General features: G+C 34.7%; 1 protein-coding gene, 1 long non-coding RNA gene and 1 other non-coding gene across 3 annotated transcripts; 1 reads left to right on the top strand and 2 right to left on the bottom strand.

The window, feature by feature from the left end:
* Positions 1 to 1,839: 1,839 nt before the first annotated feature.
* On the top strand, positions 1,840 to 3,744 carry LOC133807147 (uncharacterized). The gene is made up of 3 exons (XR_009879170.1): positions 1,840 to 2,096; positions 2,179 to 2,257; positions 3,692 to 3,744. It is a non-coding gene; the product is annotated as an uncharacterized LOC133807147 (long non-coding RNA).
* A 1,408-nt stretch (positions 3,745 to 5,152) lies between these two features.
* LOC133806477 (putative callose synthase 8) lies at positions 5,153 to 6,217 on the bottom strand. The gene is made up of 3 exons (XM_062244575.1): positions 5,584 to 6,217; positions 5,434 to 5,483; positions 5,153 to 5,236 (listed from the first exon to the last, which is right to left on the bottom strand). The coding sequence occupies exons 1-3, from the start codon at positions 5,708 to 5,710 to the stop codon at positions 5,153 to 5,155; spliced, it is 261 nt and encodes an 86-aa protein (XP_062100559.1). The 5' UTR covers positions 5,711 to 6,217.
* A 4,769-nt stretch (positions 6,218 to 10,986) lies between these two features.
* Positions 10,987 to 11,093, bottom strand: LOC133807916 (small nucleolar RNA R71). The gene has a single exon (XR_009879799.1). It is a non-coding gene; the product is annotated as a small nucleolar RNA R71 (small nucleolar RNA).
* Between the last annotated feature and the right edge of the window lie 4,721 nt (positions 11,094 to 15,814).

Below are 15,814 nucleotides of genomic sequence, written 5' to 3'. Positions count from 1 at the left end.
TTTTAAAATCAGGATGAAATGAAAGAATAAGTACTAAACTTACTAGAAAATAGAATAAAGATATGAAAAAAAGCCAAGCTGTTATCACATCTCTTCTATCTTATAAACTAAGCAACCCAATAGCATTTAGAGGCAATCAATAGAAAAATTGAAAAATGAACCCAAGAGCAAATGAAATAGACAAAAAAAAGCAAGTATGTGCTTCAGTTCTGCAGCCTCCTTGGCAGTTATGGAAAGGTCTTTTTGAAGCTTTTCACTGCAGAAGTCCTTGAGCAAGTGATCGGCACAGGGACAGTCAACCTCCAACATGTTCTCCTCAAGAACAAAATGTTGCAGCAACTTACTCCCAATACTATAATCAGTTGCTCTTGCTGCCTGCAAAAGTATTAGAGGTGAAACATATAACACAAACAACCTGCATAATCGAGCAAAACCAAAAGATTGACAAATAACCACCAATAATTTGTAGACTCACTATAAACTGTTAAAGAATAAATTTAATAAGAAAAAAAAGGGAAAAATTAAATACTGCTCATTAGGAGAAAAAATATCAATCGACATCAACCTTAGTAAGTACATTAAGATTAAAAAAATACAAAAGCTGCTATATTAATGATAAACAAAATTACACCATAAAGGACTGACAAAGAAGAGAATAACATATCAGTAATTTTAGATATCAAACGGCTAATAATAAATAAAAAAGGGCTTTTAGAGATGCAACAAACGTTTAAAAATCATTTTAAAACAATCTTTTTTTATACGCTCAAAGCATAATCATGAATTTCATAATTTTCAACTGAAAGGGAAAAATAACATAAATAAGAGAATTAGAGAGGCATAAGAGATTAAAGACAATTCATTTAATTTCTAAAATTTCTTTTCACCATTATCAGATGCAAGAGAATGATAACTTGGGGAAGAAAAAATCAATTTACTCTAGCATATAAAAATAGATTTTGCCACTGTAAGAACATTTTAGAAAAGTAAATTACAAATAAATGAATTTTAACAAGAAATCATAACTAAATCTATTTTAATAGTATTAGAAATAACTTGTAGACTAAAACTGCCCAATCTAAGATACATTTTAAAAGAAATCATAAACAAAATCAAAATATGGGGTGTGGGCAACACAGGGAAGGTCACTCTTCTAAAGCAACATATCAACGAAAAAAACCAAAACTTACCTTAATGATAATGCGGTAAGCTCTGATACATTCCATGTAACGTCCTGCATTTTCGGGTACCTTTAAACGACTCGGGTCGGGATTTTTCCCCCGGGTTAAGAATATTATTTTAAATAACATTATGTTTTGTTTGTAAGTAGTCCATGAGTTATTGCTAGCCAAAATATGAATTTTGTGATTTTAAAAGTCAAGATAAGACTTTCGGTCCTGGACCGACACAAAAACCCTGATCGGGTAAAAATCTCGGAAAATAAAATGAAAAATCATGGCAATTATATTTTGGGCATAAAATACATTCATAAAAGTTAAAGTTTGGTCAAAAATAATAAACCTAAAAGAAAATGGAAATTTTAGGGCATTTTGTGTTAAATGCCTAATTTTACCGAAATGGGGAATTTTATTCCATGAATGGACCTTAGGTTAAATTTTATTATGTGATTAATTAAATTAAATGTGAGAGACATTTAATTTAATTAATTAATGTTAAGTTTGGTGATTAAAACTTAATAAGAGTGAAAAGGTGTCAAAAGCCAATTTGGACTTTTCTTCTTATGAAACCTTTTTTAACCTTTATTAAAAAATAAATAAATGAAATGATCATATATGTAGCAAAGAGTGGCCGGCCATGTGGTGTTTTAAGGTGGTGTGAACCCAAATTTTATAAAATTTAAATGCCATTTAATTAAGAGGTCAAGTGGGCAAGTGGGTAGAAAAGCACTCAAGTACCTTGTGATATTTTGAAGAGTATTGTGAGCAATTCCCACACTAAGAACCGATCACTCTCCATCTCTCATTCACTATCATCTTTTTTGAAGACCTCTCAAAGTGTTCTCTCCATTTTTCAAGCCCAAGAACACCAAGGAAACTTTGAGGCTAAGTCTTGGTCTAGGAAGTATTTTCCCTAAGGTAAACTTTCACTAATCTAGGCTTTTGTAAAGTTTTAAGCATAGAGTTTCAAATAGCTAATTGACTATGTTGTTGGGGGAAGTTTGTTAGGGTTTTTGAAAGGTTTTGGAGGAGCCAAAGCTAATAGGAAGGTCCAAACCTTAAGCAAGAACACCAAAGAGGTAAAAAGTTTACTTTTGATGATTTTGTTGTAGGGTTTTTAGTTTTAAGCATTATTTTGTATATTTAATGCTTAAAGTTTCTTGTTGGTGATGTAATAAGGTTATGGTAGTTGTTTAATAATTTTTATGATGCATGTGTATTGATTTTTGAAAATGGGAACCAAAACCCCCAAGGGTTTTGTAGGATACCCTAAAACAAAACATGTTTTGAGCTGTGACTTCCAAGGGGTCAAGCAGCCACTGTATATTGTTTTTGTAAAATTAAATTGTACTGTGATGTTGTTGAGATTGAGTACATAAAATTGAGCTTTTGAAACACTAAAAAATGTTTAGAAATGAGTAAGTTATGCTATTTCAAAGATTAGATAAAAAACTGTTTTTTTTCGTATTCTTATTTTCGGAACCAAGTTTGGACAGCCACTGTATAGGGAAAATGAACCCAGATTTTTCTAAAATTTTGTGGACATATTTCTGGCATAACCTATTAGTACACTGTAAAATTTGGTAAGAAAATATTAAACGGTTTGAAAGTTATTAACTGTCAAAGTTTGGAAAAAATAAGGACTTGAAAATAAGGTCATTTTTACCTCATTGTTGGAAAATGATTTCACCAATCAAAAATGCTCATTTTGACCTAAGATTTTACAAAGACCTAAATGGCATAACAAAAATGGAATTGGGAAATTTTGGTAACAATTGGGTAAGTAAATTTCAAATTATGAACTAACGAAGTATGCAGTTAAAAATGTGAAAAAATAGGTTTTTCACACTTAGTGTAAAAATGAGATTTTGGAACATAAGGTAAAAAATAAATTTTGTTTATTTCAAGATATAAATTGGTAAGTCTTGAAATCATATTTTCACTAAAATTACCCCTTTGAGTTTAAATGAATTATTTTTCTAGTAAGTAAAATTGATTAATTGCTTTTGGAAAATTAATTAGTCAAGATGAGAAATTTATAACGGTTTTCCTAATTAAGACAAATTAGGCAATTTTCTTAAATCGGTTTTTAGATATTAAAACCTTAAGAAAACTAAAAGGAAAATTTAAAGAGTTTATTTTCTTTAAAAATAATTAAGGAATTTATTTGTATTTTCTGGATATAATACCGGCTAAAATCTTACATATTTTAACCGACTAGTCGAAAGTGCGGGTTAATAGCGATACCTTGAAAGAATAAGATTTTTAGCGGGTTGTGGGGAAATACCATTGTGATACCCGAGCCTAGGTATCGAGACCTCAGGATAGGTCTCCCCGAGACTTAGGGTTTAGTCTCGAATATTTTGTATGACTTTCCTTAATAGGTTTAAAACCAAATAAGGATTATAAATCCTTACAAATGACTTTTATTAAAATGACCAAACTGCCCAAAATAATAATAATGAATTATGAGTGCCATAATTAATCCGAGTATACTGTATGGATAACTACAGTATTGGCTAAGCGTAACTGGACTGAACGTTGGAGGGTGAAAACCTGCTGAGCGCTAAGGACTCCAGGTAAGTCAACTTATATTGTATGGCTGCAACATGAAATGATTATTGTCTTGTGTGTTAGTATAGGGATACATGCATATACATAGGCTATCATAGAAAGTTGCTTAGAGACGTTAGTCTAGTGAGTGCTGATTTAGAAAATATGAACGGTAGAAGTCCGTCATATCCTAGACGGTTGATCCCCGACACACTGCTTGATTTTATTTATGCCCGGTTCATTACCGCGACGAGTGGCCATGAGATGAGGATAAGCTGGTTAAACCTAGGGGCGCCAAGATAAATGGGACCTAGGGGCCCTCATGCTTACTTAATCATTGGACGGTTAGAATCCGAGCAAGTGCTCTGATAAGTTATTCCCGGATAGCAGCCGTGAATATTGGCCATTCCGCGAGAGTGCCTAGAGATACTAGGGGTTGCCAAGTTTGAGTGAGGTTGAACACCCTAGGGGCAGCTGCTCACCAGCACCACTGATTAACATAGAAGTCTCCGTAAAACCGTGTAAATTGGATTACACTCTTGAATATGTAGCGATGCCCTAAGTAACATGATAGTTACCCTTGATGAGAATATTTATTGGCTAGATCTTAGTGTGGAGACTCGGTTCTCTTTTACAGATTAGCAATTATGTTGGAGGGCGCGTTATGCATGAATTGTTGGAAATTGTCGAGCGTTGGTCTCGAATTATGTTGTGATATAATATATCTGCTTGCTCTGGGATTTTATGAGTGCAGGGATATATTTATTGATAAGATATAGTTGTGATATAATATATCTGCTTGCTCTGGGATTTTCTGAGTGCAGGGATATAATTGTTGATAAGATATAGTTGTGATATAATATATCTGCTTGTTCTGGGATTTTTTTGAGTGCAGGATTTTATCTAGTTATGAATTAATTTATCCTTGGTTATCAGGCATGACCATAAGTTTTCCAGGGCGCTTTAGCGTTCTTGAAATTGATTGTGTAGGGTCCGGATCCCTATTTCTCTACCTGCTTTGTTTGAAAGTTGATCTTACTAAGCGTTTTCGCTTACCTAGTTGTTTCATGTTGTAGGTATGTGCAAGGGCAAGGCAGAGCAGTGAGCGCTGGAGTCTTCCTTGCAAATGTACATGTGGACCGACCTTTTGGGAAGCCGTTTTATTTTTGGAAATGTTGTGTAATTTTCCTAAGCAAGGCTCACTCTACTCTTTATAAAAAAATGTTTGTAACTAAATGTTAAGTATGGCCATACGACTTTTTAAAAAGTTTTTTTTTATACGGGTTTTTGAGACATTTTGTTAAATCAAAACATTTATATTTCCGCATTATCGAGTCTTGAAAATCCGGATCGTTACATTCCACTAGAGTAAGAACATTGCCAATGCACTCTAATAGTGAGAAATATATAGAAGAAAAGGCTTACCTCACCAAGGTGTTGCAAAATACCATAAAGTCCACCAAATATTGTACAGAATACCATATCTGTGTGTCCATGAAATATACCTGTAAAGTAGAAATAAAATAATGTGTCAAGCATTTATGCTAGACCAAGTTGATCTATAAACTAAGCTTCTAACTTCTTCCCTAATTCTTTGTTCAAGATATTTTACAGTGTTTGTCATTACTAAATTTAAACTAAGATGGGCTTCCATAACTAGTGCAGATATTATCAAGAAGCGAGTATGACAAACAACACTCACAACTACTATAGGAGCCCATACTGCAATTATTGCACCAGCGTTATTCTGTACTGCAAGAGAAGCAATTTTTTTGGGGGTTAGATTTAGTAGCTATACCAGGTTTCTGATTAATTTTTTTGGACAAACTATATACAAAGGAACAGAGAAAACCTTTTGGGAAAAGCTCATGCCAGTCATAACTTTTCACACCAATTTTCATGATCTGCTTTGTTGGTCCTATGAGAGGCTTTATCTGCATTATTCCACTGGCCACAGTTAACAGTAAGTATGCTTTCATGTTTATATTTAACTAGCATAAGAATCAGAAAGATTACAATGAACAGAAATGCTAAGAATTAATTAGCTCTGATTTTATATTTAACTAAAATCTGTTTCTTGTCAAGAAAGCAAAATAATAGCAAAAATATGAATTCTAGTATATTTCTTAAACCTTCAAAGTAATGCTAGTTGCTAAATTCAACATCTAAGAAAAAACTTGGTGCAAGATTGATCTAGAACTTTTAAAAGAAGAAAAAATGCCTTTGTGATGAACTTACCTGTGTCCAAGCAAGTAGAGTGAATATTCTCGAATTCAAAGAAAAACAAGGAGATAACTCAAGTGATAGTGCAAATTGGGTGGCAGAAGTAATCATAAGATTCTCTGCCATTCAAGAGCCACAAGTTCACAGTTAAAGTAACAGTTAACACCAACTAAAGTTTTACTAGTCTTAAAAATACACATGGAAAACTTTTTAAAACATGAAAACACATCTTAATTTCTTTAGTGTTAATTGAAGATATAGAGGACAAGGGGATTGTTCTTTCTTCTTCATCAAATTAATAAAAGAAACATAGGAATAGGATAAGTACATGGCATATTCAAATTGCAAAGAATAAACACAAATTCATTATAGAAGTAATAAGAGCAACCCATTAAATGTAACAAATGTATTATTAGAGAGCCCTCAGATCTCATAGCTATATCAGATCATTAACAATATTAACCACAGATTATTTTCAAAGCCCATTTACATCTTCACCCACCTCGTAAGAAATAGAGAGAGTAGTAGTAGTAGTAGTAAAGAAGGAATGAAAGAGAGATAGATAGATAGATAGATAGATATGATGGTGGTGGTGGCGATAATGAGGCAGCAAAGATGTAAAGGGAAATTATGAAAAACCAAGGAGAATTTGTTTCCAATAATGAGTTTTTCCATCACAGGGCAGAAATACTATTATATATGATATAATCATCACTAGAAGTCAATTGAAAAGATCAATGAACAATACAATGTAGAAATAAACACAAAAATGAAGTGAAAGTTCCTCCCTTTAAGTGGGTAGGTTCATATAAAGCTTTCTAGGCTGCATGTCCATCAATTAACGCAGCAAAAATACTACTCATAAACATTTGCCATCATCTATTAAAGAACCCATTAACATACCAAACCAGAACAAATGCCCTCAGAGACTATTTTAATATATAAATGCCCTCAGAAATTAATGCTAGAAATTTCATGAACATTGAAAATTCATTAAGAACCAATCACATCTTCAAGGTTTAAACACCACCACTTCAACCATCACCTTTGGCATTCACCACCACCAACAGCAAACACAGATCATCATCACCACAGCCAACATGAGAAAATCGTAATAAATAAAGAAATAAAATAAAATAATGGATCATGGTGAGTACCAAAGATGGTGAGAGCAGAAAAGATGGAGGCTCAAAATGAAATCAATGCACATATCAATACAAAAATAAAAGATTTCATCATCAGGCACAAAGTAATCTAGAAACAAACTAAAGACTTCTATAATACCACTTCATGATTGAGACCTCCACACATCCTCAACCCTGAGCCAAACACAAAAACAGAGAAGAGATAGAAAGAAAAAAAAAACAACAGCAGAATGAGAAGAGATACATACTGCCGTGCCTACCTTCGTTGAGCCCTTCGGCTATGCTAAGCTCTGCCACGGTCAAACCCCATTGATGCACCTGCCCTAACGAGCCCCCAAGCCTCCACGTCCTGCCCAGCCCCTGCGCCGTCGAGCCCAGACCCGAGACCCCCCCACCCACCGTCGAGCCCAGCCCTCGAGCCACCATCGTTGCTGTCGAGCCCAGCCTCGAGCCCCCTGCCGCCGAACAGCCCGACCCCGACCCCCTTGCCGCCGTCGACCACCATTCCCCGAGCCCTGCCGTCGTCGTTCGGGCCTAGCAGAAAAAATGCGATAGAGAGAGGGAGAAAGGAAAGTATAGGGATCGGGTGGAGAAAGGGTTTCTTTCTTCTATATTTAATTTTATTTTACATGGGAAAATTTTTGAGAGAGTAAATTATTTAGCGGGAGTCCTAAAGGTACCGCCTTTTTTTTTTTCATTTGGTTACCATCCTTACTATAACTCTTTTTAAATAAGCTTATCTTTTTGTGTTATGTTAATGGGGGATTGGTGTAGTGTTGGCTTCTTGCTTGAATGCACACCGGAGTAGTGGCAGTGAATATCCTCACCTGTATAATTTTTTTTCCACGATCACGTACCGAGGAGCTGGATAGAGTAGTTTTTGGTATTAATTTGAATAAAATTAGGGACGCAGCGGAAGGGGGTGATTATTTTAAAAATCATTAATACCAAGCTAGGATCAATCCATATATTTATACATTAAATATACACACAAATAAGAATGATGAATACACTACAACAATATAAGGGTTTTATGACTTTATCTGGGAAACATTAAAAGTCTAAAATGTCTCCCACTGGGGAAGACATCGTAGGTGGAGCAATCATAAGTGCACATCCCACGTTTCCCACTGGGAGAGGTGAGAGACATCCCACGTATCCCAATGGGAGACATTGAAAGGTGTGAAAAACATGGACCTTCAATGTCTCCAATAGGAGACGTGGGATGTCTCTCACCTCTCCCAGTGGGAGACATTAAAAAGTCTCCCATTTTTTTTAAATAAATAAATTAAATTAAAATATAATAATTATTAATTTAATTTGATTTAATAATTAATAAAATAAAATTGATTTAATAATTAATATAAATTTAAATTGATTTAATAATTAATTAAAATGAATTTGATTTAATAATTAATTTATTTGAATTTGATATAATTAATAAATTTAAATTGAATAATTAATAAAATGAAATTGCAAATCTTCATTAATGAAAATTTTGATTGTTTTACAAGATAAGCAATATTTGTTAGACATATGCAAAATTAACAAATATTGCACTATATATGAAGAAAGCGGTAAAAAGTAAGATTACCTAACAACGAGGTCAGTAACACATCTGTCGCCCATTCTTGTCGCAACTCATCAATTCGTGCCTCTATATATGGCGTACTTGTTAGCGACAAAAAATATAAAGTGAAATATATTAATTAATTATTTGATTACATTTATATATATGGTTTCAAAAATAATTTGTCAATTTTAATTAATAATTTTGTTTTCAATTAATGTTCTCGACTCGCATGTTCAATAAAATCCTTCAACATCCTCATTATGTAATATCCACATGCCACATTGTCTGATTGGTGTGGACACTACTTATTGAAAAGTATGAGTAATTCATTATTAAATTGACACTTAGTGAAAAATGCATACATATTATTCTACTTAATAATTATAAAAGTTCAATAATTTGAATAGCATTGTTTGTAATCCTAGATAAAATCGGGCAACATTTCCTCTATAATAGTGACCTAAGCATCTGTATTTGAATAGCAAAACTAATAATTCAAACAACATACAATAAGTTTCCTCCTTATAGCTCTGCAGCTCACAACCAAATTTCTCAGAACCTACTTGTTGAGTCTAGTTTTGTGTTGTGTTAATGTTGTACTTTAGATAGTTTTTATTAAATTTCTCTATTGTTTAGTGCGATATTATGCTTGTTTTTGTTTGTTTTCAGGTTTTAGCTTATAAATAAAGGAAAAGAACAATTTGAACAAATTTCTAGAAAAATGATGAGAAATTGGTTTTTTTGTGTTGATTCTTTGAAAAGATGAATCCTCAAGCAATTTTATAGCTTCGGTGAATTTTTGGGACAAAAAGCACAAAAAATGAAGAAGTTGTTAAGGGTGGCGGCACTACGATGCTGAGTCGTGCCAAGGTCCAAGGCGGAAAGCCTATTTTTTGAGGATAGACATGAGCCGCGGTGCAAGAATAGAGGGTCCACGCGTCCACGTGAAGCCTAAATTGACACGGGTTGCGGCCCGCGTTGCATCTGAAGAAAAAAATAGGTTTTAAACCTAATTTTTCTAGGAGAGAAACAGACAGATGAGGGGAAACGAAAATCAGAAATGGAGAACACCTTGGAGAGCATCTCAATTCGTTCTAAAGAGTTTTTTTTCTATTTCCTTTCGCTCTTATGTTTAGCTTAAGTGCTTTTGATGTTTTTAGAATGATTATGAACTAATTTCATTATTAGGTTTTCTAATTGACTCTTTTGAAACTCTATTATGATTTAATGCATTTGACTATTCCTTCTTCATCTAAACTTTACTCAATTTGTGTTTATTGTGTATGAGATTGATTGAGCACCTTTTACATATGATTATGAATTTGAATTAAAATCTGGAAAAGTGAGATTTGAATATGCTAAAATTGAGTAGAAGTAGATTTCAATTTAGAACGAGAGTATCAAATTGGTCTTTGTGATTTAAGGCTATAGTTATTGATTCCTATTGTTTGAATTGACCATTGAAATATAGGGAATTCACATTAGGTCGAGTTTTTTATTTCTTAATCTAGATAGTTAATACTTTTGTATGCCTATCATTTTAGTGGGACGATACTTAGTCTTACCAAGATTATTACAAATTGCGATTGTGTACACTTGCATAGCTTTAATTTTCGCAACAAGTGTCTGGCGCTGTTGCCGGGGACTGAAAATTATCAATATCAAAGTAAATAATTTTATTTCTAATTTGTTTGTTCTTTGAACTATTTCTAATTGTTTTGCGTGCATTATTGACAATTTTTTTCAGGTAGTTGTGGTATATGCATAGCAGAAGAGGAGCATATATCCTTGTTCGTATTAATCTTGAAATTGAGAAAGCATGCAAGGAGAATCGTAGAAACAAAAGATCTACTGGTCCAATTGTGGTTATGGAAAATCCTCAAAACAATGATGGGTTAAATGGAGGGGTGCCAGAGGTTGTGCTAGGATGAGCTCACAATCTCGCTGTGAGAAGCTTACAAGGATTATGTACTCCCAACTGTTATGTGACTGCAAACATGTATAAGAAGACCGACTATGGAGGCTAATAACTTTGAGATTAAGCAGATGATTTGACAAATGGTGAAATCTACCGTGCAATTTGGTGGCTTACCTTTAGAGACCCTCAAAGGCATTTTGCTATTTTTCTGGATCTATGTGTAACATTCAAGTATAATGGGGTGAACGATGATGCAATCAGGTTGAGGTTATTCCCATTTCCATTGGGGAAAGAGCTAAAAGTTGGTTGAACTCCCTTCAATCCAATTCTATAAATACCTGGGAGGATTTGGCTCAGAAATTCCTTGCCAAGTTCTTTCCTCCATCAAAGGCTACTAAATTAAGGGGGGAGATCAATAATTTTTACCAGCTTGAGGGGGAATCTTTATTTGACTCTTGGTAGAGGTTCAAGGAACCGTTGAGAAAGTTTCCTCATCACAACATTGAAAAGTAGATGTTGGTCCACAACTTTTACAATGGATTGTGCGATACTACTCGCACCATAATTGATGTCGCAACTAGAGGGGCATGTATGAGTAAAAGTGCCAATGAGGCATGTGAGTTGTTGGAAGATATGGACACAAACAACCATCAATGATCTAATGAGCATGCAAATAGTAATAGAAAGGTAGTTGGGGTTCATGAATTAGATGCGATCACTACTTTGACTACTCAAGTTGCGACATTGACTAAGCAATTGTAGTAGAATACAATATTAGCCAATGTCATTCGGCTATAGACAGGGTGTGAAATTTGTGGTAGACATCATTAATTTGAGCAGTATGACAGCAAAGTTTAATAATACCATCCCTATGGAGCAAGTCAATATGATTAGTAATTTTAATAGGCAAACCAACAACCCTTTCTCCAACACTTACAACCTAGGGTGGAGGAATCACCCTAATTTTTCATGGAAAAATAATCTAGGCCCTCAACAACAATTTAAGCAGCCCATTTTTCAAGCTCCACTTCAAGAAATGTCACAACCACCGGTTTCTCAAGAGAAGACAAATGAATTACAAGTTGTACTATTGACTTTGACCAACTCCCAAGCTCAATTTATGAATAAAACTCGGTCATCCATTAGAAATCTTGAAATGCAAGTGGGTCAATTGGCAAATATGTTACAAAGTAAACCTCAAGAAAAATTTCCAAGTAATACTGGGGTGAATCCTATGGAGCAGTGCAATGCGATCTCCTTGAGGAGCGATAAGGAGTTGGTAGAGCCAGTTGAGAAATCTAGTCTTCCATCAAAAATGATGTTTGAAAAGAATAATAAGGTGGAGGAAGAGGTTAATGAGAATCTTGAGAAGAAGCAACCATAAATAAATATTGATCATCACATCAAGATCCCATATCCTTAGAGGCTGCCAAAGAAGACGCTTGACAAGCAATTTTCCAAGTTCTTAGATGTTTTCTGAAAACTTCACATCAACATTCCCTTTGCAAAAGCTTTAGAACAAATGCCGAGTTATGTGAAGTTCATGAAGGAAATCTTTTCGAAAAAAAATAAATTTGAGGATTATGAGATGGTGGCACTTACTAAGGAGTGCAATGCAATATAGCGAAAGAAACTACCTCCAAAGCTTAAAGATCTAGGTAGTTTTACCATTCCTTGTACTATAGGCAATGCAGTTTTTGAGTCGAAATTATGTGATTTAGGGGCAAGTGTGAATCTGATGCCAGCATCTATCTATAGAAATTTAAAATTGGGAGAAGCTCGCCCTTCTACCCTGTCCCTACAAATGGCAGATCGACCAGTTAAACATCCTCGGGGAGTGATTGAGGATGTATTGGTGAAAGTGTACAAATTCATTTTTCCTGCAGACTTTATTATTCTTGATATGGAGGAAGATGAAAATATTCCAATTATTCTTGAGAGGCCATTTTTAGGTACCGGAAGAGCGCTAATTGATGTACAAAAAGGGGAGTTGAAGTTGGGCGTGCACCTGAAATTCTAACTTGTTGTAGAGTGGATGTGATAATAGAAGGTGGTAGTAAGGTGGAAGTTACGAAGAGAAAGGTCGTTGCTGAAGTTGGCAGTCAAACAGTGCGTCATCGTTTGAAAAGGTTCGTTAGTGGGAAAACTCAACTATTACTTGAGTGGTGGAAAGTCCCACCACTTTGCAATATCAAGAAACAAGTGTCTTCTTGTGACACTATGGCTCTCAAGGACTTGAGAGATGGCTTGGATCCGAGTTGAATTTAAAAAGAAGGTCAGCGTCCGACTAGATGATGTTAGCGACAACGCATTTGCAATTTTTTTATTGGATTTATTTATGTTTTGAATTATGAACATTTTAAATTTTAATATTTTGAGTATTTATTTATTTTTTATATATTTTATTTTAGGATTAGTTTTATTTTTGTCATTTAGTGTCAAATTTGTAATGTCGAATCATCTAAAAAAAGTAATAATATAGAAAAAGTGTCACAATGTTAGTTCGAGCCCAGCTCATAAATTACCAAGTTCAATCCATATCAGCCACCACATTTTGGCTACCTGAGGAAGACGATGGCAAGGGTCCTTCATCATGAGCAGTCTGAGTTTGTCAGGTCAGTTTATTTTCCATTGCTTTTATTTTGAACATTTTGGAAAATGTTCATAATAAGTTTGGGGAGGAGATTTACTTTTGTTTAGTATATATTGAGTAGTTTGATGTTTAGAGTGTCATGTTTATTGAATCAAGTTGATAATGATAGCCGATGAGATTGAGGGAATACAATGTGATATAATTTGATGGAACTGAAAGCTATGCTATGGAAACAAAATCTATGTGCTTAAGTTTGATATTTTTTGAGTTTACTTGTGGTTATTAATAAAGATGAACACTTAATCATGATTGTTGAATTTCTTGTACTCAATGGTGTGGTTTATGCATTGCTGAATCTTTGGTCTGAGGAAAGATGTTGGAAAATTCTAGAACTTAATTGTTTACTATTCGAGCCAAAATTTTTGAGACTTTGCATGCTTAGGTAGATGATTAAGGCATTTTGTTTTAATGTTTGAGCCTTTCGAGCTGACCTTTACAATTTGATATCCATAGTTAACCCGTTTGAGCTTTAAATTAACTTTTTCATTGTTTGTACCATGTTTTGAGCTTCATCAGCCTCAGTTATATTCCTTTCCTGTTGAGTACCATGTGTATATAATATGTAATTAGGGAAGTAATGTGTTGGGAATGGTTTGTAGGGAGAGAGAAGAAAAGAAAAAAATATATATTATATTTCAATGTTACTTCCCGTGAGTAATAAAGAACTAAGTATGGGGGAAGTATACATCTTCTTTAAAAAAAAAGAAAAAATATATATATATTTGGTTGAGTTACGATAAATCTCTCTCGAGAAATGAACAAGAGGTAATGAAGGATTGATTGTTGACTGTAAAGTTGTATACTGGTTGATTGGTTTATATACTTGTGGTCGGTTGAGCTTAGACGAATTTTTAACCCACCTTCACCTAAGCCATTCGTGATAACCTTGAAAAGTCCTTGTGATTCTTGAGCATGTTTTAGTCTAAAATAGTGGAGAATAGTAAGTTCGTAAGCCAATGGGATTATGGACATGATGGACTACTAGGGTGAATTCAGTTTGTGTAAACTGAGTTGAGTACTTGTTTATTCATTAATCATGATTTGGTTATCATATGTATTGATGCTTCTAAGTGAATTTAAGAAATATTTGACTTAAAATTCTGGATTGTAAAAAGATAGCTATAATGTTCTAAGGATTATATTGCATGGTATTAATCATTTTAACGCTAGATCTATTGTTATTGACTTGATTCATTTTAGAGTCCGTTTGTGTTTTTTTAGAGTGTTTAGAGTTCTTTACTCGAGGGTGAGTAAAGGTTAAGTTTAGGGTAGTTTGTTGAGTTTAGGTTGTGTTTTAGGTAGTTTTTAATTAGTTTCTATATTGTTTAGTGTAGTAGTAGGCTTTTTTTTCTCTTCAGTCTTTTGCTGATACATAAAGAAAAATAAAAATTGGAGCAAATTACCAGAAAAATGATGAAAATTTTTCTATTTGGTGTTGATTCCGTAAAATGATGAATCCTTAAGAAATTTTATGGCTTCGATGAATTTTGAGACCAAAAGCATAAAACTTAAGTAAGTTTTTAAGGGCTGCGATGCTACGATGCTAAGCTGTGTCCAAGTCCAAGGCAGAAAGCCTGTCTTCGAGGACAGACACAGGCTACGACGCAGGAACAGAGGGTCACAACGTTAAAGGCTTTGTTTGCCCAAAAATCGACAAGAGTCTCAACGCTGAAGAGGTTGGGCCGCGGTGCACCTAACATGCCCAAAGACTAATTTAACACGGGCCACAACGCTTGAAATGTTGGGTAATGGCCCGCATTGCTTTTGAAAAAAAAAATTAGGATTTTAACCTAATTTCGAAAGGAGAGAATCAGACAAAAGAGGGGTGTAACACCCCATGTCACTATGGTTGCTTCTTGGAATGACGACTGGCCATGCAGACCAATACTAGTCTTTCCAGCATACTTTGTCCTCACTCGCACGCTTCCTGGGAAAACTTCCTCGGAGGTCACCCATTATGAGATTACTCCAGGTCAAGCATGCTTAACTTTGGAGTTCTCAAGTGATGAGCTACCGAAAAGAAGATGCATCTTGTTGGCATAGTTAATACCCATCAATCCATTCAAGGCCTCTTTAACTGTGTAGTCCCATACCTACACAATCTTAGAATTATAACACTTGAACTTCCCTAGGAGAAGTGGGATTGCACAGTTTTTACCCGGTCTTTCCCCCTGCAGATCACGGGAATTTGACTATCACAATCACCCACCGTTAGGGGCCCGATGTCACCGTCGGCCACACTTCTGGCTAGGTCAAGGCTCTAATACCATTTGTAACACCCCACATCACCATGGCTGCTTCCTAGAATTACGACTGGCCCTACGAGTCTTTCCAGCGTGATTCTGACTGTCACAATCACCTGGGGAATCTCGTGATCTACAGGGGGAAAGACTGGGTAAAAGTTGTGCAATCCCACATCGCTCGAGGAAGGTCAAGTGTGATGATTCTAAGACTGTGTAGGTATGGGACTACACAGTTGAATGGTCTTAAATGGATTGATGTGTATTACCTATGCCAACAAGATGCATCTTCTTTTCGGTAGCCCATCACTTGAGAACTCCAAAGTTAAGC

Source organism: Humulus lupulus, chromosome X, assembly GCF_963169125.1.
Source record: "Humulus lupulus chromosome X, drHumLupu1.1, whole genome shotgun sequence".
Classification (NCBI taxonomy): domain Eukaryota; kingdom Viridiplantae; phylum Streptophyta; class Magnoliopsida; order Rosales; family Cannabaceae; genus Humulus; species Humulus lupulus.
Note: the sequence above shows the minus strand (reverse complement) of the source record. Positions and strands in the feature narration are given on the sequence as shown.

Bases quoted from the DNA above. Each gene is read 5' to 3' on its own strand.
- LOC133806477 (XM_062244575.1), bottom strand. From the start codon at position 5,710: ATGAAAGCATACTTACTGTTAACTGTGGCCAGTGGAATAATGCAGATA. The intron at 5,484-5,583 runs GTTTTCTCTGTT...CTTCTCTTGCAG, and splicing joins GCATGAGCTTTTCCCAAAAG to TACAGAATAACGCTGGTGCA. The intron at 5,237-5,433 runs GTGAGTGTTGTT...TCTACTTTACAG, and splicing joins TATGGGCTCCTATAGTAGTT to GTATATTTCATGGACACACA.